The following is a 23,901-nucleotide window of genomic DNA, read 5'->3' as shown; positions in this document are numbered from 1 at the left end:
ATGCAGAGATGACCCATCATCCATGAAGACCTGAGATGGGATGGGTGGAAAGAGGAGTGAAATGAGTGGGAATAGGTATGTGCCTCTGACTTAGCCTTTCTTATAAGGAAGAAAAAGCTCTCAGTAGATAGATATTTAACTGATTAGTAACGTGGAATGAAGTAAAAATATATATATTACTAATGACTACCTTTATTTAAACTTAATATAGAAAAAAACTATAAACATACGAGTACATAATAAGCCCATTATTAATTCTCAGCTTTAGTTCTAGCTTCTCTTTATTTCTTCTCTCTTCTGTCTTTGGCATTCAGCCACTTTTTATACAAACTAAATTGATCGAATTTCTATATAATTGGTAGCTCTTCACTCTCATAAGTATATTCAAATGACATTCCCCTAACTGGTTCTTAAGTTTGTTTTTATTTGATTCATTTGACTAAAAGGTCACTCACAGTTTGCACACGACACGAGGAAGGTTACTCCAATATCCATCAACTTTGCCGAGTCACAGACCTGTTCATTCTGAAGAGCAAATACCACCATTTGTGTAAAATTTGATATCATTTTGGATTTAACTTTTTCCTGCACAGAACATTTGAAATCATTAATTAATCATTCCTGTAGTATTGGCCAGAAAGTAATGATATTTAAGACAAAGGGCAGTAACATGTTTCCTACCAAATGAGAAATATTTGAAATAGAGGAGATATCAAACACTGACCATTCTTGTACCTTATCCTCAGTGAACCTGTTCTGTAAATGGGCATAGCAGTTTTCATTAGTTCATCCACTATTCACTAGCAGCTAGCATTTTGTTTTGCATCATATTATTTCCCTTATCATAATTTTTAAATTTCAATCTTTGCTTTGGCTTTCTTTCAGTGTTGTGCTTATTTGAATTTATGTCTATGCAAAGCTCTTTTAGTAGCCATTTTGTCATCAGTATCTTCTTCGCTCATCCCATTACTCTTAAATAGTGGGTCTCAGTAGGAAACTCTATCTTTTTTTCCTTTACCAAATAGAATTTGATACATAGAGAAAAAAATATATATTAAGTCAAGTTATCAGGCCATTAAGAGTATTTACTTTGAGTGGGAGAAATAATCTATAAGATGCTTCTTCTTGATTTAATTCACTTGACTGAACAAGTACTGGTGATAAATAACTGGCAAACATTGTACAAATTATCTTAGACCAACATATCAATTAATGAAATTGTACACTTACATTTCAAAGGTCATTGATAAATTCTCATAATCACATCTTTCCGTTTTGAATTCATTATTATAAAATCATACAATTAATTTAACTAGAACAATTCAATTTCATCTTGAAAGCCTTGTGTGTACACATTTTTTCCTTTGTGTACTAATTGTAAAACATGTGTGCACACATATGTGCAAAACTTAGAGGGACCACTTTTCACTGCACAGGTCACAGTGGAATGGCTTTTCAACAGTGTTAGTAACCATGTGATATTTGAGAGACCTCATTTGTAAGAAAGCTGAATCGCTGAGGTCACGCTGGAAGGGCTACTTTCCTGTGAGGGTCATCTTGTGATATTTGAGGTGATTCTTTTGTGAGAAAGCTGCATCAAACTGGTCACATAGGAATGGCTTCTATCCAGTGTGGGTCCTTATATGCCTTGTAAGACCACTCTTATGTGAGAAACCAGAATCACACAGGTCACATTGGAAAACCTTCTCTCCAGTGTGGGTTCTTATATGTCTTGTGAGCGAACTCTTTAATGAGAAAGCAAAATCGCACAGGTCACACTGAAAAGGCTTCTCTCCTGTGTGGGTCCTCATATGTTTTGTAAGAGAACCTTTTACTGAGAAAGCAGAATCGCACAGGTCACACGGGAACGGTTTCTCTCCTGTGTGGGTCCTCATATGCTTTGTGAGACCATCCTTTAGTGAAAAAGTAGAATCACACAGGTCACACTGGAAAGGCTTCTCTCCTGTGTGGGTCCCCATATGCTTTGTGAGACAATATTTTCGTGAGAAAGCAGAATTGCAAAGGTCACACTGAAAAGGCTTCTCTCCTGTGTGGTTCCTAATATGTTGCGTGAGAGAATCCTTTCGTAAGAAAGCAGAATCACAAAGGTCACACTGGAAAGGCTTCTTTCCTGTGTGGGTCATTATATGCCTTGTAAGAGCACTCTTTTCTGAGAAAGCAGAATCACAAAAGTCACACTGGAAAGGCTTCTCTCCTGTGTGGGTCCTCATATGCTGTGTGAGATGACCCTTTTGTGAGAAAGCAGAATCACAAACGTCACACTGGAAAGGCTTCTCTCCTGTGTGGGTCCTCATATGCTGTGTGAGATGACCCTTTGTTGAGAAAGCAGAACCACAAACGTCACACTGGAAAGGTTTCTCTCCTGTGTGGGTCCTCATGTGCCTTGTGAGGTGACCCTTTATAGAGAAAGCAGAATCACAAAAGTCACATTGGAAAGGCTTCTCTCCTGTGTGGGTCCTCATATGCTCTTTGAGAGAACCCTTTTGTGAGAAAGTAGAATCACATATGTCACACAGGAATGGCTTCTCTCCTGTGTGGGTCCTCATATGCTGTGTGAGATTACCCTTTTCTGAGAATCCAGAACCACACAGGTCACACTGGAAAGGCTTCTCTCCTGTGTGGGTCCTGATATGGTTTGTGAGAGAACCCTTTCGTGAGAAAGCAGAATCACAAGTGTCACACTGGAAAGGCTTTTCTCCTGTGTGGGTAATCATATGTTCTGTGAGAGAACCCTTTCGTGAGAAAGCAGAATTGCACAGGTCACACTGGAAAGGCTTCTCTCCTGTGTAGGTCCTCATATGCTGTGTGAACGAAGCCTTTTGTGAGAAAGTAGAATCACGTATGTTAGACTGGAAAGACTTCTCTTCTGTGTGGCTCATCATGTGAAATTTGAGGTGATTCTTTAGCGAGAAAGTTGCATTGCACTGGTCACATTGAAAAGGCTTCTCTCGTGTGTGGGTCATCATATGCTGTGTGAGAGAACCCTTTTGTGAAAAAGCAGAATTGCATAGGTCACATTGGAAAGGCTTCTCTCGTGTGTGGGTCATTATATGCTTTGTGAGATCACCCTTTCGTGAGAAAGCAGAATTACACAGACCACAATGGAATGGCCTCCCTCCAGTGTGGGTGATCATATGAAATTCGAGGTGCTTCTTTCATGAGAAAGATGCATTGCACAGGTCACACTGGATAGGCTTCTCTCCTGTGTGGGCCATCATTTGAGATCAACCTTGTGTGAGACAGCAGAATTGCACAGGTCAAAATGGAAAGGCCTCTCTCCTGTCTGGGTCCACATATGCTTTCTGAGAGAATGCTTTTGTGAGAAAGCAGAATCTTACAGGTCACTCTGGAAACACTTCCTGTGTGGGTCACCACATGATCTTTGAGGTGACACACTGGAAAGGCTTCTTTCTTGTGTGGGTCATCACACAATATCTAAGATGACTTGTGATATAGCTGTGCTACAGATGTCACACCAGATCCTTATCACTGTATGACACATAGGGAATCTACAGATAGCTCTTCCAAAGAAATGGTGATAGGAATTCTCCTCCTGGAAAAAAATGTATTTGTATGATTGATATCCAATTCTTTGAAAACCTGTAATACACTGTAATAGGATAGTGGATGTTTCATACACAAACCATTTCATACTCAAGTCCCTTTGTACCTAAACAGACCCTTTGTACTTGCCAACACCTAACATAGAATAGGTAGTAACACTAAAAGATATGGTGCTATGATATATTACATTCTACTTATTAGAAATGTGCTGATAATCATCCAAAATCTACTTGCTTATCCATGTAACCATGACCAGAATTACTCAAATTTTGCTCCATCTTTTTCCTCATGTCACTAGATTTGGAAGTAGGGGATGGCCCAGCTGGCCACAGCATAGCATTCCATGTTTGGGCTCACAAAACATACTCTAGGAAGTTTTTTTTTTCAGTTAATCTCATTTTAGTAAAATGTAAATATAATTTATCTACAAAATTGCAGAGGTAATATAGTTTTTTTTTTTAGTAAAACACCTGTTTGTCTAATAGAAACAAACCATCAGATATACCTACTAATAAAATATCAGCAATCATAATGTACTCAGGTAGGTACTGCAATCAAAGGTGCAGTCCCATTATATGTGGAAGTAACAAGAAGACAACACATAACATGAGAACTAGTGCTTTAATATTTTCACCTTAAAGATCATTTAAAAACAGAGGCATTATATACACAAACTCAGTTATCTCCCAGGATGCCTGTGACATCTCCTTTAGTGATTGTGACGCTTGTGTGATAATTATGGGAAAAAGAAAAAAAAAATCTGCATCCTTTGTTCAATATTAGTATCATCTCAGTTTAGAAGGTGTCTCTTGCTATTAACATTAGTCAGCATCAACTTGGATGTTCTGTGAGGTTTGGTCTTATTCAAGCCTTTCCTACATCACTGCTTCTCAAATTAAAGGTGACCGAACGTTTTCATCTATTTAAGACGTTTTCAAATGTCTTAAATAGATGAAAACGTTTGGCCACCATTTATTTTATTTTCCAAGTGGTTTTATTACACACACACACACACACACACACACACACACACACACATATAAAAAAACTTGAAAGAATACAAAGAAAAATTACAAAATTAGCACCAACACTCTCATAACTATCATATGAAGAGAGACTAGCAAAACTTGAGCTACAGACACTAGAGCAAAGAAGAGAGAGAGGAGATTTGATAGCTATTTACAGAATCATGAAAGGCATAGAAATTATTGATAGAGAGAATCTGATAAAATGGGATGATAGAAATACAAGAGGACACGGAAAGAAAATCAAGAAAGACAGCTATAGAAGAGATCTGAAAAAGAACAACTTTCCTCACAGAGTGATAGACAGTTGGAACAAGTTAGATAAGAAAGTGGTGTGTGCAAAAACAATACATGAATTTAAAAATAGTTTAGATAAAATGAGATAAGAAGATGGGACACCACGAGCATAGCTCCCCTTCCCATAAAATACAACTAGGTAAATACAACTAGGTAAATACAAGTTAGATGAGAAAGTGGTGTGTGCAAAAACAATAAATGAATTTAAAAACAGTTTAGATAAAATGAGATATGAAGACGGGACACCACAAGCATAGCTCCCCTTCCCATAAAATACAATTAGATAAATACACAACTTGGAATATGCAGTGACGATGGAATACACAGCGATGACGTGGTCACCAAGTACAAAAAAATATATAACAAAACAAAAAGAACACAAAGAGTGATTACAAAATTGGCACCAGCACTCTCAGAACTATCATATGAAGAGAGACTAGCAAAACTTGAGCTACAGACATTAGAGCAAAGAAGAGAGGAAATTTGATAACTATTTATAGAATCATGAAAGGCATAGAAACTACTGATAGAGAGGATCTAATAAAATGGGATAGTAGAAATACAAGAGGACACGGAAAGAGAATCAAGAAAGTCAGTTATAGAAGAGATCTGAAAAAGAACAGCTTTCCCTACAGAGTAATAGACATTTGGAACAAGTTAGATGAGAAAGTGGTGTGTGAAAAAACAATACATGAATTTAAAAACAGTCTAGATAAAATGAGATATGAAGACGGGACACCATGAGCATAGCTCCCCTTCCCATGAAATACAATTAGGTAAATACACACACACACACACAAAATACAACTAGGTAAACTAGGTAAATACACACACACACACACACACACACACACACACACACACACACATAGATTAGAGTATGCGGCAACATTGTGGTCCCCCAGTACCAAAAAGAATATAAAGAAAATAGAAAGAATCCAAAGAGCAGCTACAAAAATGGCACCTGCACTTGCAAACCTATCATACGAGGAGAGATTGGCTAAACTGGAGTTACCGACACTGGAGCAAAGAAGAGAGAGAGGTGACCTATTGACCATCTACAGAATCATGAGAGGCACAGAGGTACTCGATAGAGAGAACTTACTTAACTGGGACAAAAGAAACACAAGAGGACATGGAAAGAAAATAAAAAAACATAGCTATAGAAGAGAACTGAAGAAAAACAGTTTTCCTCATAGAGTTTTGGACACTTGGAACAAACTGGACAATGAAATAGTATGCGCAAAAACCATTCATGAGTTTAAAAACAAACTAGACACTGCAAGATACAAAGGCGGGACATCACGAGCATAGCTCCCCTTCCCGCAAAATACAACTAGGTAAATACAACTAGGTAAATAAATACACACACACACACACACACAGGGAAAAGGAAGCAAAAGAGATTGTCAAAGAAATACTAAAAGAGTTACAAACAGATGAGTTAGGCTGGGACCGAGAAATCGAGGAAACCCATAGAATGGGCAGGTACTCTAAAGATAAACAGTATAGACCACTAAAAGTTAAACTCAGATTGCAATCAAGCGTAGAAGAAATATTATCTTGAACAATAAGATTAGCAAATGGCAAACAGTACAAAAATATATGGATAAAAAAAGAAATGAGTGAGGAAGAAAAAGAGAAAGAAAAAGAACTTAGGAATGAGGCGAATGAAAAGAATGAGAATAGAACTGAAAAAGAAAAGGAGGAGTTTTTTTGGAGAGTGATAGACATGAGGCTGAGAAAAAGATATATAGGGAAAATGGAAACAAAGAAGACAGAAGGGGAGGAGGAGAAAAGAAACTAAAAATAGCTTATACAAATATAGATGGAATAATCTCAGGAATAAACGAATTAAACGATTATCTAGTCTTAGAAGAACCAGACATAATGGGAATTGTAGAAACCAAATTAAAGTACACCCTAACACCCCACACTGTGGGACAAGGTGTATACAACTGTTGGACAAAGAATAGAAAGAACAAACAGGGCGGAGGAGTTCTAATATTGACCAAGAAAGATTTGATTGTAACAAAAATAACTGAAGGAAAAAACAATGTAGAATCAATTATAGTACAAGTCGAAGGTAAACAAATGAAGAAAAGAAAATTTGCAGTGGTATATGTACCTCCTAAAACACAAGCCTGGACAGAAAGGGATCATTCCGAGTTACTAGAAGATACAAAAGATGAATTAATTGAAACACTGAAAGATGGAGGAAATACAGTAATTATGGGTGACTTTAATTCAAAAGAAATATGCTGGGAAGAAATGACAGTGAAGGGGGGGAGAGAAACACCGGGGCAATGTACTCCTTGACCATTGAATACACAATGACCCAGTGGATTAGAGAAAATACTAGATACAGAGGAAATGAAGAACCCTCAAAATTGGACTTAATACTTACGACAGAACCTGAGATTATTGAAAAAATTGATTATAAAACTCCGATAGGAAAAAGTGACCATGTACTAATAGAAATGGAATTGAAAGAACAAATGGACCAAAGCAAAAATGATAAACATAGAATAGGAAGACCTATGTATAATAAAACAAACTTTGAGAAACTTGAAACATTCTTTCGCAATGCAAAATGGGAAAAATTCCAAAACGAAGATACAGGGATAGAAGAAAAATGGAACATATTAAAAGAAATTTATAATGAAGGAGTGAACAAATATGTACCACAACAAAAAATGGAAAAGGCATACATAAAGAGCTGGTACAACAAAAGATGTAGTGAAGCTAAGGAAAAAAGAGACAAATCTTGGAAAAAGTGGAAAAGAGATAAGAAACAAAGCAAATGGCAAACGTACATCAAACTAAGAAACGAACATGTAAAAATACGCAGAGAATATTGGAAGAGAGTGACCTGCATTATAATGATTTGCACCGCATTAAAAAAAAATCGGAAATCTTAACTGCAGCTTGGTGCTCCTTGAATACTGTGAAGGCTGTGAGATGTGAGCTGGAGAACTGCAATGGAGATGTGGAAGTAGTGGCTATCAGGAAGGATCATAGAAGGCATTCTGACTCTGTCTGCACAACAAAATTCGTCAAGAAGCTGTAAAAAAACAATAAAAGGTATGGCAAGATCAAGGCAAGGCAATGCAGACTTTGGCGAGAGAAATGGTTGATGGAGTGGCAACTTTGAAGAAAGCGCTGAACGAGGATATTTGCTACTTCTCATACAAGAGGTACAAGTGCCGGCTACTCACCGCGAAGGCCCAAGAGAACTGGCTTACAAAAGCCAAGAAACACAAGGTCAAACACCCAGTCGAGCCAGGGATGCTCTGGTTCTTCTCAGATGAGAAGAACTTCTGCCAGGATCAGTTGCACCACACTAAGAACAACAGGTGGCTAGCCTATAGTCTGCACAAAGTCCCACACTTCATGAAGATCAAGTTCCCTCAAACTGTGATGGTCTTTGGGTGTGTTTCCAGCGAAGGCCACGTCATGCTGCCCCACATCTTTGAAGAGGGACTCAGACTCACTTCAGATGGCTATATTGAGTTGCTGTCCACTGTTGTCAAGTACTGGCTGCAGGAAGAACATTTGTGTGGCAGCAGGACTCGGCTCCATGTCACACCTCCGGGATAACCCAGAAATGGCTCTCTCAGAACTTCTATGACTTCACCAGTCCAAACATCTGGCCTCCCAACTTGCCTGATTGCGACCCCATGGACTATTGTGTGTATGGCACAGTTGAAAAAGACACCAATCGTACTGCCTGCAACGCCATGGATGAGCTGATTGCCAGGATCAAACTGGTGTTCAGGCGATTCTTGAAGGACACCATGAAGACTGCATACTGCAGGTTTAGATCCCACCTGGAGGCTGTGGTGATGGCTCAGGGTGGCTTCTTTGAGTGAGTTGTATTTGGCAAAAGATCCTCTATGAGATACACTTTGAATTTTGAGAATACATAAATTTTAGGCCAAGATATGATGTTTTTCTTTCCTTTTTGAAAAAGTCAAATTTATCCTGAACACCCTGTACATATATATATATATATATATATGTGTGTGTGTGTGTGTGTGTGTGTGTGTGTGTGTGTGTGTGTGTGTGTGTGTGTGTGTGTGTGTGTATTTACCTAGTTGTATTTACCTAGTTGTATTTTGCGGGAAGGGGAGCTATGCTCGTGATGTCCCGCCTTTGTATCTTGCAGTGTCTAGTTTGTTTTTAAACTCATGAATGGTTTTTGCGCATACTATTCCATTGTCCAGTTTGTTCCAAGTGTCCAAAACTCTATGAGGAAAACTGTTTTTCTTCAGTTCTCTTCTATAGCTATGTTTTTTTATTTTCTTTCCATGTCCTCTTGTGTTTCTTTTGTCCCAGTTAAGTAAGTTCTCACTATCGAGTACCTCTGTGCCTTTCATGATTCTGTAGATGGTCAATAGGTCACCTCTCTCTCTTCTTTGCTCCAGTGTCGGTAACTCCAGTTTAGCCAATCTCTCTTCGTATGATAGGTTTGCAAGTGCAGGTGCCATTTTTGTAGCTGCTCTTTGGATTCTTTCTATTTTCTTTATATTCTTTTTGGTACTGGGGGACCACAATGTCGCTGCATACTCTAATCTAGGCCTTATCAATGTAACCAATATTTTTTTCATCATGTCTTCGTCCAAGTATGTAAACGCCACTTTTATTGATCTTAGCAAGTTGTAAGTCTCCCCGACAATTTTGTTAATCTGTATATCATAGGACAAGTCGTTCGTGATAATTACTCCCAGATCTTTTTCGGATCCTACTTTCTTTACTTCTTTGGTTCCAATTGTATATTTTCCTGATATTCTGTTTTTGCTTTTTCCAAACTCCATTATGCTACACTTCTTAGTATTAAAGTCCACTTCCCATTTCTGACTCCAGTTCCATACCCTATTTAGATCTTCTTGCAGTGCTTCACAGTCCTCATCAGTTTCTATTTTCCTTAGCAATTTGGCGTCATCGGCAAAGAAGCTCATGTAGCAGTTCACGTCCTCATCCATGTCATTCATATAGATAGCAAACATTATTGGTGCCAGCACAGATCCTTGCGGTACTCCACTGATCACCTCTTTCCAGTCTGAATATTTTTCTCTGAGCACTACTCTCATCTTTCTACCAGTCAGAAAGTCCTCTATCCATTTTAGTAGGTTTCCCTGTATTCCTCCTATGTGTTCCAGTTTTTTTAGTAGTTTTCTGTGTGGTACTTTGTCAAAGGCTTTTTGCAAGTCTAGGAATGCACAATCAGCCCATCCATTTGTTTGTGTGTGTGTGTGTGTGTGTGTGTGTGTGTGTGTGTGTGTGTGTGTGTGTGTGTGCATGTGTGTACATTTCATATCTGCTGCATACTTTACTAAGGACAAAGAAATACAAAAGTCCCATACACTTTCCTGTAATTCATATCTTTAGCTGAGACACAAAAATGGTACAAGTGATTTTATACTACTTTATACAGCATGAAGATATGAATTACAGAAAAGCCCTTGCGAATTTACTGTTTCCATTTCCTTGGTAGTAACCACCTTATTATTGGATCATTTGCCAGTTTCATAGTTTATCTGCATATTCACCTAGGACATAAACCCACTTCGGGAATTGGTGGTGTTTCATGTCCTGGCCAAATTCCCAAAGTGGGTTTATGTCCTGGGCCCAAACATCCACAAGTGATGATATTACTGCTATAAGGAGAATCAGAACATTTGACACAAACTGGTCAAGTAAAACTGAAAAAACCAGACCCATACTGGTGTCACTCTATGGGGAAGTAATGAAAAATAATGAAAAAACCCTCCCTTTATTCTTGGCTCCTCCTGGATGGCAGTTCATCCCTGCATCTTGCCCACTGATAAAAATAAATGACAATACCCATATGTAAATGATATAGAAATGACTGCATGCTCCATTAGAAAAAAAAAAAAAAGAGGAATAAATCTTCTGGCACTGATGGTTTATATCATTGGGTAATTTAGGGAGATGAAGAACAGGTGGCTGAACCATTAAAATCTTTACTCAAACTGTCTTTCACTATTCATAAGGTACCTGAGGATTGGAAAGTGGTAAACATTACTGCAATATTTAAAAAAGGGGACAGAAATTATCCCAGAAACTACAGGTCAGTTAGCCTCACTAGTGCAAATTGTAAAGTAATAGACACTATAGTAAGAGAGCATATAATTGGTCACATGAAAAAACACAAAATGTTAAGTATGAAACAGTTTGGGTTTCATATATGGCAGGAATACTGTATTACAACTCATAAAAGTTCTGGATAAATGGATGGAAATAGTGGATGAAGTATTTGCTGTTGATGTGACCTACTGTAATTTTATCAAAGCTTTTGATAAAGTGCCTTATAAACAATTTATTGGTAAAGTAACTCATTATAACATCATCTCTGACTAAATTGGATGGATTGTGTCATTCCTGAGTAACAGAATGCAAAGCATGGTGACTAATGGGGACAGGTAAATGGAAAGATGTTATTAGTGGTGTGCCCCAGGGTTCTGTCCTGGGACCCTTATTATTTGTCTTATTCACAAATTATCACCCAGATGCAATTGAAAATGACAAAATATTTCTGTATGCTGATGATAAGTTATTTTGAAGAATAAAAAACAAAGAGGACTGTAAAAAATTGCATGAAGATACTGTAAAATTGAAGAAATGGTCAGAAAAGTGGCTGTTAAAATTTCACTCACAAAAATGTACATAAATGCATGCAATTAAAACTGAAGTGGAACCTTTTATATATACTTTGTATGATAACATGGTAGAAGCATCATCTGAAAAGGACTTGGGTGTCATAATCAACTACAATCTATATTTCTTGGAGCATATAGCACAGGAAATCAATAAAGCCAACCAACTCATTGGATCTATCAGAATGTTCATGTAAATGAACAGATGTTTATATCTCTTTTTATCATGCTTGATAGACCGCTGCTGAAATATATGAATCTGATGTAGCTCCCTTATAAAATAAGAGACATTGAAGCTTTAGAAAATGTACAACACAGAGTCACTAAATTAATGTACCTTCAATAAAAGGTTTATCATATGAAGAAAGGTTACACAAGTTGAAGCTACCATTTCTTGAATATAGATCATGATAGATACTTTCAAGATAGTTAATGAAAGTCAAGATAAGGGATGTTGCAGAAATGTCTTCAAGATGTGGAGAAACACAGCTGATACAAAAGGACACAATAAGAAATATTTTTAAGGAACACTCACAATTGACCATCAAAAAATATTCATTTTGTAACAGTGGTAAATGGATGGAATGGGTAAAAAAAAATCTACAATAAACTCACAAAATGTGAAAGGGTTTGAGAAAAAGTTGGAAAAAGAATGGAAAACTCATAGCCAGAAATATACCATAACTATAAAGAAAATCTAAGAAAAACTGACCCACAATAATAGGGTTGCCAACCAAATCAGGAGAACAATGAAAGTTGGATGCACAGGCTAAATAGTTTTTTGGTCTACTTCCAGAAAACTTCTGAGTATCTGTGATCATGACTTTAAATAATGAAATACACTTGGTTGATAAAAAGAGGGACTCATTAAATTGGGATTCTACTATTGTAAATTTTGAAAGGATACTTGATCAATTCTGTGCAAATCAGGGAACTAAATTAAATTTTGAGGAAAGTCTTACACTAGTGGACACATCTAGTCAAGGTCCACTGAGGGGAGGACACAGAGGACACAAAACAGAGGCCTGACCTACCCAAGTTGGAAGTGATCTGGACATATAGACCACTCTTGCTTAATGTCAGGGGTCACATGATATGTTTATGCCATCATTTTGGAGGACAAACCACAAGCAAGAGATTATTGGAGAACGGTAGTTACAGACAACTTTGTGCAGTTATAGGCTGCTCAAATACAGCAGGGCATGGTGAAAAGAAATCTTTCTACAGGATCCCCTCCGTTTTAACCAACCAGGGAGAAAATGTAAGGAACTCAGTGCCCAGAGACTTAGGGAATAGATTGTAGCCCTGAGAAGAGCTGGAAAGGAAGAATGATATTGTATGTAGTGATTATCTCTGGGAAAATCCTAAATTTTATAGGGAGAACATTTTAGCCAATATTTATTTAACTTCCCATGTTCCTGGTGACCCCAATGTATGGTAGATGCATCAGGAATGAACTTATTCAATGTGGTTGCAGTTTTGCAGGGTATTATACAACAGAAGGCATAATCCAAGATAAATTATGTAAACTTGTTTTACTTTGGGAGTATTTTTTTTCTGTCTTTCACTAGTACACAGATGGGGAGCTGCATATAAACCTTTGTATTTCTTCATTGCTTTGTTTTAGTTGGGTTAGGTCCTAGAAGGCACTGTACAATGTAAATGCATACAAGGGGCCAGCAGCTGATCAAACAAGGTAGATTTTCACTTCAAATATGCATCTGCTCTAGATTACTGAAGAATTACAATTTAGAATCTGTTGTTTAGGAATGCTACACATCTTTAAGAATTAGATTCTTTCCAAATTCTTTCTGATTTTTTGGCAAGCAAGAACTAATATCCCTCAGGCATCTCCAATCCACCTCAAATGCATTTTGTTTTGTATTTGAAGTTATTATAATTTGTAAAAAGTAATTTTGTATCAAAGTTTCACTAGAGATATTTGAAGAGTAAAGAAGTAAAAAGTTAAGATGTGTGCAATGGATGACAATATGGTCAATAACTTTATCTAACTTAGTAGGGACAGGCACTTGTTTATCAGTTCCCATGGAGAGCTATTGCCACTGTGCCTCTATTGTATTTACCTAATTCTAGTTAAATAGTGTATCCCTGGATGAAAGAAGTAGCAAAAATTATGTATGCAAATGGAGAAAAAAATGTATTTCCACTGGAGTAGGTTAGGTATGAGTTTGATTGGTAATTATCTACTGTCATGGAATTACTCTAAACTCATATAATTAAATGAAACTGTCCATCAATGGATAGAAAAAATAAACATATTTTTTGACAAAGACTAAAAAACATTAGATAACATTTTAGAAGTGCACATCCATGTGACATATTAATAGAAAATTAAATAATATTGTAAATTATAACATATCAACGTAATATACATTATTCTTGTGGAAATCAATAATAGAAACAGTTGCTAAAAGCTATTAACAGACAAATGTAGCCACTTTGACTACTTGAGATGCCATGTTTGTTGTGGTAGAGGCGGGGGTCGAAGAAATTAAAGAATTGGAAACTTGTATAGTCTATCCAAACCATGAATGAAGTATCGCTGAGCAGTCCAAGAGTCAACCCAAAGCATTTTGGAAATTTTCTAACCTGAAGTTGAAAACCAAATCAGGTGTGGCACATCTACTAGCAGACCCAGAAAATCCTCACTCTCTTTGTCATGATGATAAAGAAAAAGCTGAAATATTACAGAAACAATTTGTTTTGGTGTACACGCATGAGCCATTTGGACCCACACCTGAACCACCAAAATATGTTGAAAATGTTATTAATGAACCACATATTTCTGAATCAAGTGTCATGAAAAAGTTGAGTGGCTTAAATGTCAGTAAGAGCTGTGGTCCAGACGAGATACACCCCAGAATTCTGAAAGAAATATCTGCCTACATTGCTGGACCAATTGCTGTTCTGTTCTGCAAAAGCATTCAACTGGGTGAATTACCGTCTGACTGGAAGGAGGCTCTAGCTGCACCCATCTACAAGAAAGGATCCAAAAAACTGGCAGCTAACTATCGACCAATAAGTCTAACATCAATCGTATGCAAACTTCTTGAACCTGTGAAGCAATAATCAATCATCTAACAGTCAATAGTGCCTTGTCACTATGTCAGTATGGATTTATACATGATCGTTCTACAGTCCTGCAGCTCTTGCACTACCTTGATCACTGTGCTAATATAATGGCTAGTGGTGGTGTAGTAGATGTTATTTACTTAAGACTATGCAAAGGCACTTGACTCAGTCCCCCATCATTGTCTTCTATCAAAACTCAAGAGCTATGGAATTCAGGATAAGATCCTAACATGGGTTGAAAGTTTTCTTGTTGGCAGGTGCCCATTTATAGTGAATGGAAAAAAGTCTAAAGTTGTAATGTATTAAGTTGTATCCCCCAAGGTACTGTTCTGGGACCCACGCTCTTTATTATCTACATCAATGACCTACCTGACCTCGTACATTCAAACACATACATGTTTGCGGATGATACAAAAGTTCTCCGTCAAATAACCAAATACGAGGATGCCCTTGAGCTGCAAGATGATCTGGATAGGATACAGAGATGGTCCGACAATTGGCTGCTGAAATTTAACCCATCCAAATGTAAAGTTATGTCTGTGGGGGACTTTGAAAATATTGTGTATGCTCATCGTTATCAAATCTATGGAGAAGAATTAGAGCATGTTGATGAGGAGAAGGATCTTGGGGTGACAGTAGACTTGGCTTTGAAATTTGAACAGCATATACTTAACATGATAAAAATAGCTAATTCAATGATGGGTCTCATCCGGCATGTCTTCTCATACATGAGCCCTGAAATGTTTAAGCTCCTCTACCCAGCCCTTGTCAGAAGTCATCTCGAGTATGCGCAAGCTGTCGGGTCACCAAGATTCAAGAGGCTAGAGGATAAAATTGAGCAAGTGCAGGTCAGAGCAACCAAACAAGTAGATGGGCTCCAGCACCTTGACTATCCAGAGCATCTAAAAATCATGAACTTACCAATGCTTAGTATAGACGGTGCAGGGGAGACCTCATTGAAATCTGGAAGCACTTTAATCAGTACGAGGAGCAGTTGTGTCCAGCATCCTTCAGGCCCCTGTACAAGCCCAGTCACAGCAGGCAGCTTAACCAGCATCGTCCAGCAGACAGCGTGTATGGAGTGCAGCGCAACAGCTTCTACTACAGAACAACTACTGTGTGGAACCAACTCCCTACCGAGGTTGCTGAAGCGACAACACTAAATATGTTTAAAAACCGCCTTGATACCCACTGGGAAAACCAAGATTTCAAATTTGACCCGACCAAACCGCCACCACAGTCTGGTCAATGCACTGAACATCATATGAGCGCAGCATAGAGTTGTCACTGACTGGTCTGCAATATGTACTTAAGTGTACTTAAGTGTAAGTGTACTGACCAAACCTGCCTACCTAACCTAACCTCACCTGCATTTAGTAATGCGGTACCTGTAATTCTAGAGGCCATTAGGCTGTCGTCATCTCTGATCTCCAAATCTATTAAAACAAAGATGATGTCTAAAGGAATCTACGTAATTTTGTTTTCTTTTGTAACTTTTTGAAACAGTTTCCATTATTGACTTCTACCAAGAATAATGTATATCACATTGATGTATTTTATAAAATAATTATTTAATTTTCTATTACTATATCACATAAATGTGCACTTAAAAAAAAAATACAAAATATTATAAACAGAGCATCAAAGACTGTTGCCTATTGTGACCCGAGAACAGAATGCCATTTGTATTTGAAGACCTACAGTTTTTTGGGAAGAGTACAACTACACATTGCCAAAGTATGTAATCAAACTGGTGAATAATTGGGTTGAGATAAATTCTCTTCCCAGTCAATGTCTGGACCAGCAATTGGCCGTTTGTGGCTGTTCGTATGGTAAACTCCAACCTGTCTGGGAGAAAATATGTCTCTTGATATTTAAAAACATTAAAGTTTAAGTCTTCTTAAAGACTCATGTTGTTTTATTCTGGTTTACCTCACTTAAAGAATTCAATACAACAACAATAAAGCTTTGTTACCTGATATTTTGAAATATATTCCTATCCTTTCAGGAAATCATCAGCATCAGTAGATTTTTCTCGCTCATGGTTTGTCCTGCAACAAGACGGCGTATTTATTTTAAAGAAAACAGTTGAAGCAATTCAACAATATGCAATCAATTACACTAATAATCACAATAGTAAAAAACTTAATAGAGACCATCAAATGCCTTGACTTGGCATGGGACGTTTTGGTATACCCAAGTGGGACGTTTTGACAGTGGGACTGCAGCGGCGTAGTTGTGGTTGGTGATCATTATGCAAAAGATAAAAATATTATTTCTCTTTGTTCAAATTACATGCAAATCACACATTTTAAAGAAAATAGTTGAAACAATTCAACTATATGCAATCTATTACACTAACAACACGTTTTTAGGTGGGATGTTATTCGTAGTTTGATCCAGTGGTAGTGGGGCGTTTTGGTACACCCAAGTGGGACGTTTTGACTGAAGGCCATGTGGGACGTTTTGACAGTGGGACGTTCTGACAGTCAGAACGTTCCACTGTCAAAACGTCCCACTTGGCCTTCAGTCAAAACGTCCCACTTGGGTATACCAAAACGCCCCACTACCACTGGATCAAACTACGAATAACGTCCCACATAAAAACGTGTTTTTAGTGTAATAGATTGCATATAGTTCAATTGTTTCAACTATTTTCTTTAAAATGTGTGATTTTCGTGAAATTTGACAAAAGAGAAATTATATTTTTATCTTTAGCATAATGATCATCAACCACAACTACGCCGCTGCAGTCATAACGTCCCACTTGGGTGTACCAAAACGTCCCACTTGGGTATACCAAAACGTCCCATGCCAAGTCAAGGCATTTGATAGTCTCTATTAAGTTTCTTACTATTGTGATTATTAGTGTAATTGATTGCATATAGTTGAATTGACGCGCCGCTGGTCAAAACCAGACTGGCCGTCACACAACTCGAGCTAGGCCTATATACTCGCTTTAGTTGGTAAGCGTAGTTCGCAAAGACGTCCCGGCCAGCCAGCCAGCAGTCAATTAGAAACTCGGGAAAGCTCCCCGGGGTCCCACCAGCCTCCTTTAAAAGGACGGCGTCTTGCCGAGACAACCAGCGCGGGAAGTGAACTCAACTCACTTCCCGTAAGATACACACATACACCTCTCACGAACAGTGCCACAACACACGCACAAACATCTACACTTACTTTTTCTTCGACTAAAATTCGCTTCCTTTCTAACTTTCTCTTCTACTACATCTTCTCATTTCAGTTTACCTCCCACTAAAGATTTTTCCGTTTTTCCACCTTTCTCTACTACTACGCCTCCTACCATTTTCTAAACTTTCGTTGGTGATCCTAATCCTAACCCCGGCGTCAGCGCTGCCCTCCAAGCTCCCGGTCCATTTCTCCCGAGCCACGACCACCAATAAACCCCTAATCGCTCGCAATTCGCCCGGTGGCAATAGCCCTCTTTTATACGCTACTATCTTTTCATTTTCTTACAGACATTCTTCCCCTCCCACAAAAACCGATCCCGCGCAAGCGAGGTGGTCTTTCCTAGAGATTCAGATTCAGAGCGCTCCTAGAGGTCGGACGTCTCTCCAATCCAGCTCACTCAACAAGCGCCCAGTAATCTTCACCGGCCGGTGGTGGCGAGGAGATATATCTCCTTTGCTGCTGCCGGTCTGGCACAGGCCCTCTTCGTTGACGTCGGCAGGCGGGTATACACCAAAGACAAATACACACATTTCCCAAGTCACGCAATTCTCTGTTTTCAGAGTAGTGCTTTGAAGAAAAGAGGCACACGCACACTTGCTCTCTGGCTTAGCAGAGGCCCAACCCAACTCTTATTCAGAACCCTTATCTGATCGCCGGCTGGTCGATAGAGAGGAATTGGGGAGCCTCTCTATCCGGCCGGCCCGCACCCACGCGCTGGCCTCTTTGCTGACGCTGGCGAGCAGGTTTACACTTCTGACATTTACACACAATTTCCAGTCACGTAATTCTCTGCTTTCAGAGTTGTGCTTGGAAGGAGAAAGATAATACAACCCCCCCCCCTCGCACTGCCACTGGATCGACTCTACTGACTCTCAAACTCAATCTGGGGAAAAGCAGGAAAAGCTCATGCCTAACCTGGGGCTAAACAGGAACGCGCTCACTACACGCGGGAAGTGAGCTCTACTCACTTCCCGTAAGACACATACACACACCTCTCACGAATATAGCCACGACCCACGCACAAACATCTACACTTACTTTTTCTTCGACTAAAATTTGCTTCCTTTCTAACTTTCTCTTATACTGCATCTTCTCATTTCAGTTTACCTCCCACTAAAGATTTTTTCCGTTTTTCCACCTTTCTCTACTACTACGCCTCCTACCATTTTCTGAACTTTTGGTGATTCTAATCCCGGCCGTCGGCGCCGCCGTCCGAGTCCCCTGTCCATTTCTCCCGAGCCACGACCACCAATAGCCCCTGATCGCTCGCTTAATCGCCCGGTGGCAATAGCCCTCTTTTATACATTACTATCTTTTCATTTTCTTACAGACATTCTTCCCCTCCCACAAAAACCGATCCCGTGCAAGCGGGTGGTCTTACCTTGCAAGTCGCAAGTTCTCTCTCGGGCACATCTCCAAGCAGCAATTCTTTCCAAGCAGCAGTTCTCCCCAGCAAGACGCCTCGGACGCAGTCCTCTCCAGCAAGTAACGTCGCCAAACTTCAAGCGGCCCTTCGCACCAGCCCACGGTACTTGATGAGGCCCTCACTCCGGACCTTCCCTCTACGAACCCTCGTCCGTGACCTCCGCGTGTGGTAACCATTAGTGTTATTGTGAGTCTCATTTCCCTGGCTTGTCCGAACCAAACCACGACAAGTGCTATTCAAAGAAAAAAAAAAAAACATACTCTGGTGTGAATGTGGACGAATGCATGGAATATATAAGATGAGGCACCTCTGACTGCGGGAGCATTGGCACCAGGGGGGAGGGGGGCGGCGGCTTTGACGTCAGGCAGTCAGTATTTTGGTAGATGGAAGTGAATGAAAACTTTTATATAGGAGAAGATGCCTATCTAAGCATGTTTAGTGTAGGCTGTCAGATACATCTTACATTTGGCATTTATACAATAATATTAGTGTGTTAGTTGCATTGCAACAAATGTATATTATTTGTGGATGTGCCTTGACATGATGTATGTATTGGAGTTACGTATATGTAGCTTGCTGAGTTTACGGAAATAGTTATTGATTTGTCTAGTGACAATAGGTACTTGTGTCGGTAACTTTCTTTGGGCGATGGCATGATGCACGTTGTTGTCATGTGTTACATTGTTTGAGTCAGATTTTTATGATTAGGAAATGTGCAGGTCAGCAAGATTAAGTAGGGATTGTCAAATGCAGTGCCTGTCGGATAACTTTTTGTATGCATGTGGATCACGTGTCAGGCATATGATATGGTTAGTAAGGATACACACGTTACCATATTTTCAGTGTATTAAAATTGTTCCCAACTTCAAGCAAGCTTTATTCAACATTTTCCACCATTAATGGAGTACATAATCTGGAAAAGGAGAAATAATACCAAAATGACAGAGTCCAAAACATTTTCATTGCATTATTTTAGCACACAATCTACTAAGGAAACATTACCGTCACATTCCACAACCGAATCATGAGATGTTCTATTACTGTCATAAAATTTTCCTTCACAAACAAAATGTTACGAAGGTGCTTCTTTATCAACATAACACATGCATTCACACACACACACACACACACACACACACACACACGGATGGGTTGGTAAAGCACTGGCCTCACAAGCCAGAGAACCGGGGTTCGATTCCCCGGCCGGGCGGAGATAAGTTGGGTTTGTCTCATTTCACGTGTAACCCCTGTTCACCTAGCAGTGAGTAGGTACGGGACGTTAGTCAAGGAGTTGTGACCTTGCTGTCCCGGTGTGTGTGGTGTGTAAGTGGTCTCAGACCTACCCAGAGATCGGCAAATAATGAGCTCTGAGCTCACTGCCGTAGGGTGGTGTCTGGCTGTCTTGAGAGAGACTGCAGCAGATCCAAGGTGAATACACACACACACACACACCGACGCTGGATCAAAGAAGAGAGGTGACCTACTGACCATCTACAGAATCATGAAAGGCACAGAGATACTTAATAGAGAGGACTTACTTAACTGGGACAAGAGAAACACAAGAGGACATAGAAAGAAAAAAAAAACATAGCTATAGAAGAGAACTGAAGAAAAACAGTTTTCCACATAGAGTTTTGGACACTTGGAACAAACTGGATAATGAAATAATATGCGCAAAAACCATTCATGAGTTTAAAAGCAAACTAGACACTGCGAGATACAAAGGCGGGACACCATGAGCATAGCTCCCCTTCCCACAAAATACAACTAGGTAAATGCAACTAAGTAAATACACACAATGAGGAAATGGTACATCAGAATGAGCGAACCAAAGACAGAAAAAAATAGAGAAAGAAAAAATTGAAAGTGGCTTATACCAACATCGATGGATTAATTTCAGGACTGAATGAAATTAATGATTACTAGAAGAAAAACCGACATAATGGGAATTGTGGAGACTAAACTAAGGGGTGAAATACCATCCATCGATGTTGGACATGGACTATACAATTACTGGATTGAAAACAGAGACAAGAAACAGGGAGGAGGAATCATGTTCTTGGCCAAGAAAAACTTGAATGTGACAAAAATTGCGGAGGGCAAAGGTAATGTAGAACTGATCATGACAACAGTCGAAGACAAGAACATGAAAAGTAGGAAGTTTGTGGTGACTTATGTGCCCCCAAAAATGAACGCTTGGAAAGAGAACGAGCATACGAAAATGCTGGAAGATACAAGGCAATCATTAAATGATATACTAATGGGCGGGGGGTAATCTAGTAATTATGGGGGACTTCAATTGCAGAGAAATTTGTTGGGAGAACATGACAGTGAGAGGAGAAGACTTGTGAGGTAATGTACTACTGGACATGACCATGGAATATACAATGACTCAGTGGGTCAGTGAAACAGATACAGAAATAACGAGGAGCCGTCGAAACTAGATTTGATATTTATAATAGAACCTGAAATTGTGGATAAAATCCAATACAGGACACCAATTGGAAAGAGTGACCATATACTCATTGATACTGAACTAAAGGAAGAAATATACAGGGAGAGAAATGGAAAGCATAGGAAAGGAAGATTGGTGTACAACAAAACGGACTTTGGCAAACTAAATTCTTCCAGAATGCAAATTGGGAAAAAATTTACATGGAAGAGACAAAAGTGGAAGAGAAATGGGATATTTTGATGGCGAATAGGCACGTACCAAGACAGAAGCGAGAGAGAGTGTACATTAAATGCTGGTTCAACAAAAGATGCAGTGAGGCAAAAGACAGAAGGGACAGAGCTTGGAAAAGATGGAGAAAAGATAAAAAAAAAAAAAAAGGAAAATGGCAAGTATATATAAACTATAGAAATGAGTATGTTAAAGTGCGAAGAGAGGAAAAAAGGAACCATGAAAAGGACATTATAGATAAATGCAAAGAGCAACCCAAACTATTCTATCGATACGTGAATGGTAAACTTAAAAACAAATAAGAATTGGTGAAACTATGCCAAGGGAATATAGAATACACAGAAGAATTAGAAATGGCCGAAGTCATGAATAATCACTTCAAATCTGTTTTCACTAGAAAGTAAAATATCAGGACAAAGGAAATGAAAGGCGATCTCCCCCAGAAGCGAGATAATAATAACATAAAAAGAAATAATGGAACATCTATCAAGCCTTGACGTTAGGAAATCACATGGCCCGGACGGAATTGCAAATTGGATTCTAAAAGAATGCAAAGAAGAACTAACGGACAAAATACATAACATAATAAGTTGCTCACTTAAAGAAGGAAAAATACCAAGAGACTGGAAAAATGCTAACATTGTACCAATATATAAAGGAGGAAACCAGGAAGAACCAACTAACTACAGGCCAGTCTCACTAACAAGCACTATAGCCAAAATTTGTGAGAAAATCATCAAGAATAGATGGGTAAAACACCTGGAAGACAATAATATAATATATACCCAAGACAATTTGGGTTCAGACAAGGAAAATCATGTACCATAAACTTAATATGTTTCTACTCAAGATTAATAGATATAGTGCATGAAAGGAATGGATGGGCTGATTGTGCCTTCCTAGACTTACAAAAAGCTTTTGACAAACTACCACACACACACAAAAAAAAAAAAAAGAAAAAAAAAATGGAACATATAGGAGGAATAGAGGGGAACCTACTAAAATGGATGGAGGACTTCCTGATTGGTAGAAAGATGAGAGTAGTGCTCAGAGAAAAATATTCAGGTTGAAAAGAGGTGATCAGTGGAGTACCGCAAGGATCTGTATGGCTCCAATAATGGTTGTTATTTATACGAATGACATAGATGATGATGTGAAATGTTACATGAGCTGCTTTGCAGACGACGCTAAACTAGGAAAGTAAAAACCGAAAAGGATTGCGAATCACTGCAGGAAGACCTGAATAAAGTATGGAAATGGAGTCAGAAATGGGAAGTGGACTTCAATATTAACAAGTGTAGCATAATGGAGTTTGGAAAAAGTAAAAATAGAATATCAGGACAATATAAAATTGGAACCAAGGAGATAAAGAAGGAGAGATCCGAAAAAGATTTGGATGTAATTATCTCAAACGACTTGTCCTATGATAAACAGATAAACTAAATTGTTGGACAATCCTACAACTTGTTAAGATCAATAAAAGTAGCATTTACATATTTGGACGAAGAAATTATTAAAAAAAAAATATTGGTCACACTGATAAGGCCTAGACTAGAATATGCGGCGACATTGTGGTCACCCAGTACCAAAAAGAAAATAAAGAAAATAGAAAGAATCCAGAGAGCAGCCACAAAAATGGCACCTGCACTTGCAAACCTGTCATATGAGAGGAGATTGGCAAGAGTTACCGACTCTGGAGCAAAGAAGAGAGAGAGGTGACCTACTGATAATCTACAGAATTATGAAGGGCACAGAAATACTCGATAGAGAGGACTTGTTAAACTGGGACAAGAGAAACACAAGAGGACATGGAAAGAAAGAAAAAAAAAACATAGCTACTGAAGAGATCTGAAGAAAAAGTTTTCCACATACGTAGAGTGGTGGACACTTGGAACAAACTGAAAGAAAATAGTGTACGCA

General features: G+C 38.7%; 1 protein-coding gene and 1 long non-coding RNA gene across 2 annotated transcripts in view; both read right to left on the bottom strand.

Annotated features, from left to right (window-relative positions):
* Positions 1-242: 242 nt before the first annotated feature.
* Positions 243-23,901, bottom strand: part of LOC143030390 (uncharacterized) — a 42,278-nt gene continuing 18,619 nt past the window's right edge. The window contains exons 5-7 of the mRNA XM_076193539.1: positions 19,392-19,530; positions 3,452-3,574; positions 243-3,173 (exon numbers count right to left, since the gene is read on the bottom strand). Coding sequence (XP_076049654.1) covers positions 1,623-3,173; positions 3,452-3,574; positions 19,392-19,530 — 1,813 coding nt within the window. The 3' untranslated portion in view covers positions 243-1,622. The remainder of the gene's footprint in view (positions 3,174-3,451; positions 3,575-19,391; positions 19,531-23,901) is intronic.
* On the bottom strand, positions 6,631-17,059 carry LOC143031752 (uncharacterized). Its single transcript, XR_012967030.1, has 3 exons — positions 16,837-17,059; positions 16,656-16,731; positions 6,631-7,971 (listed from the first exon to the last, which is right to left on the bottom strand). It is a non-coding gene; the product is annotated as an uncharacterized LOC143031752 (long non-coding RNA).

The sequence above is a fragment of the Oratosquilla oratoria genome, chromosome 12, assembly GCF_046742065.1.
Source record: "Oratosquilla oratoria isolate Oo_2021 chromosome 12, ASM4674206v1, whole genome shotgun sequence".
NCBI lineage: Eukaryota > Metazoa > Arthropoda > Malacostraca > Stomatopoda > Squillidae > Oratosquilla > Oratosquilla oratoria.
This window is presented reverse-complemented; position numbering and strand designations above follow the sequence as displayed.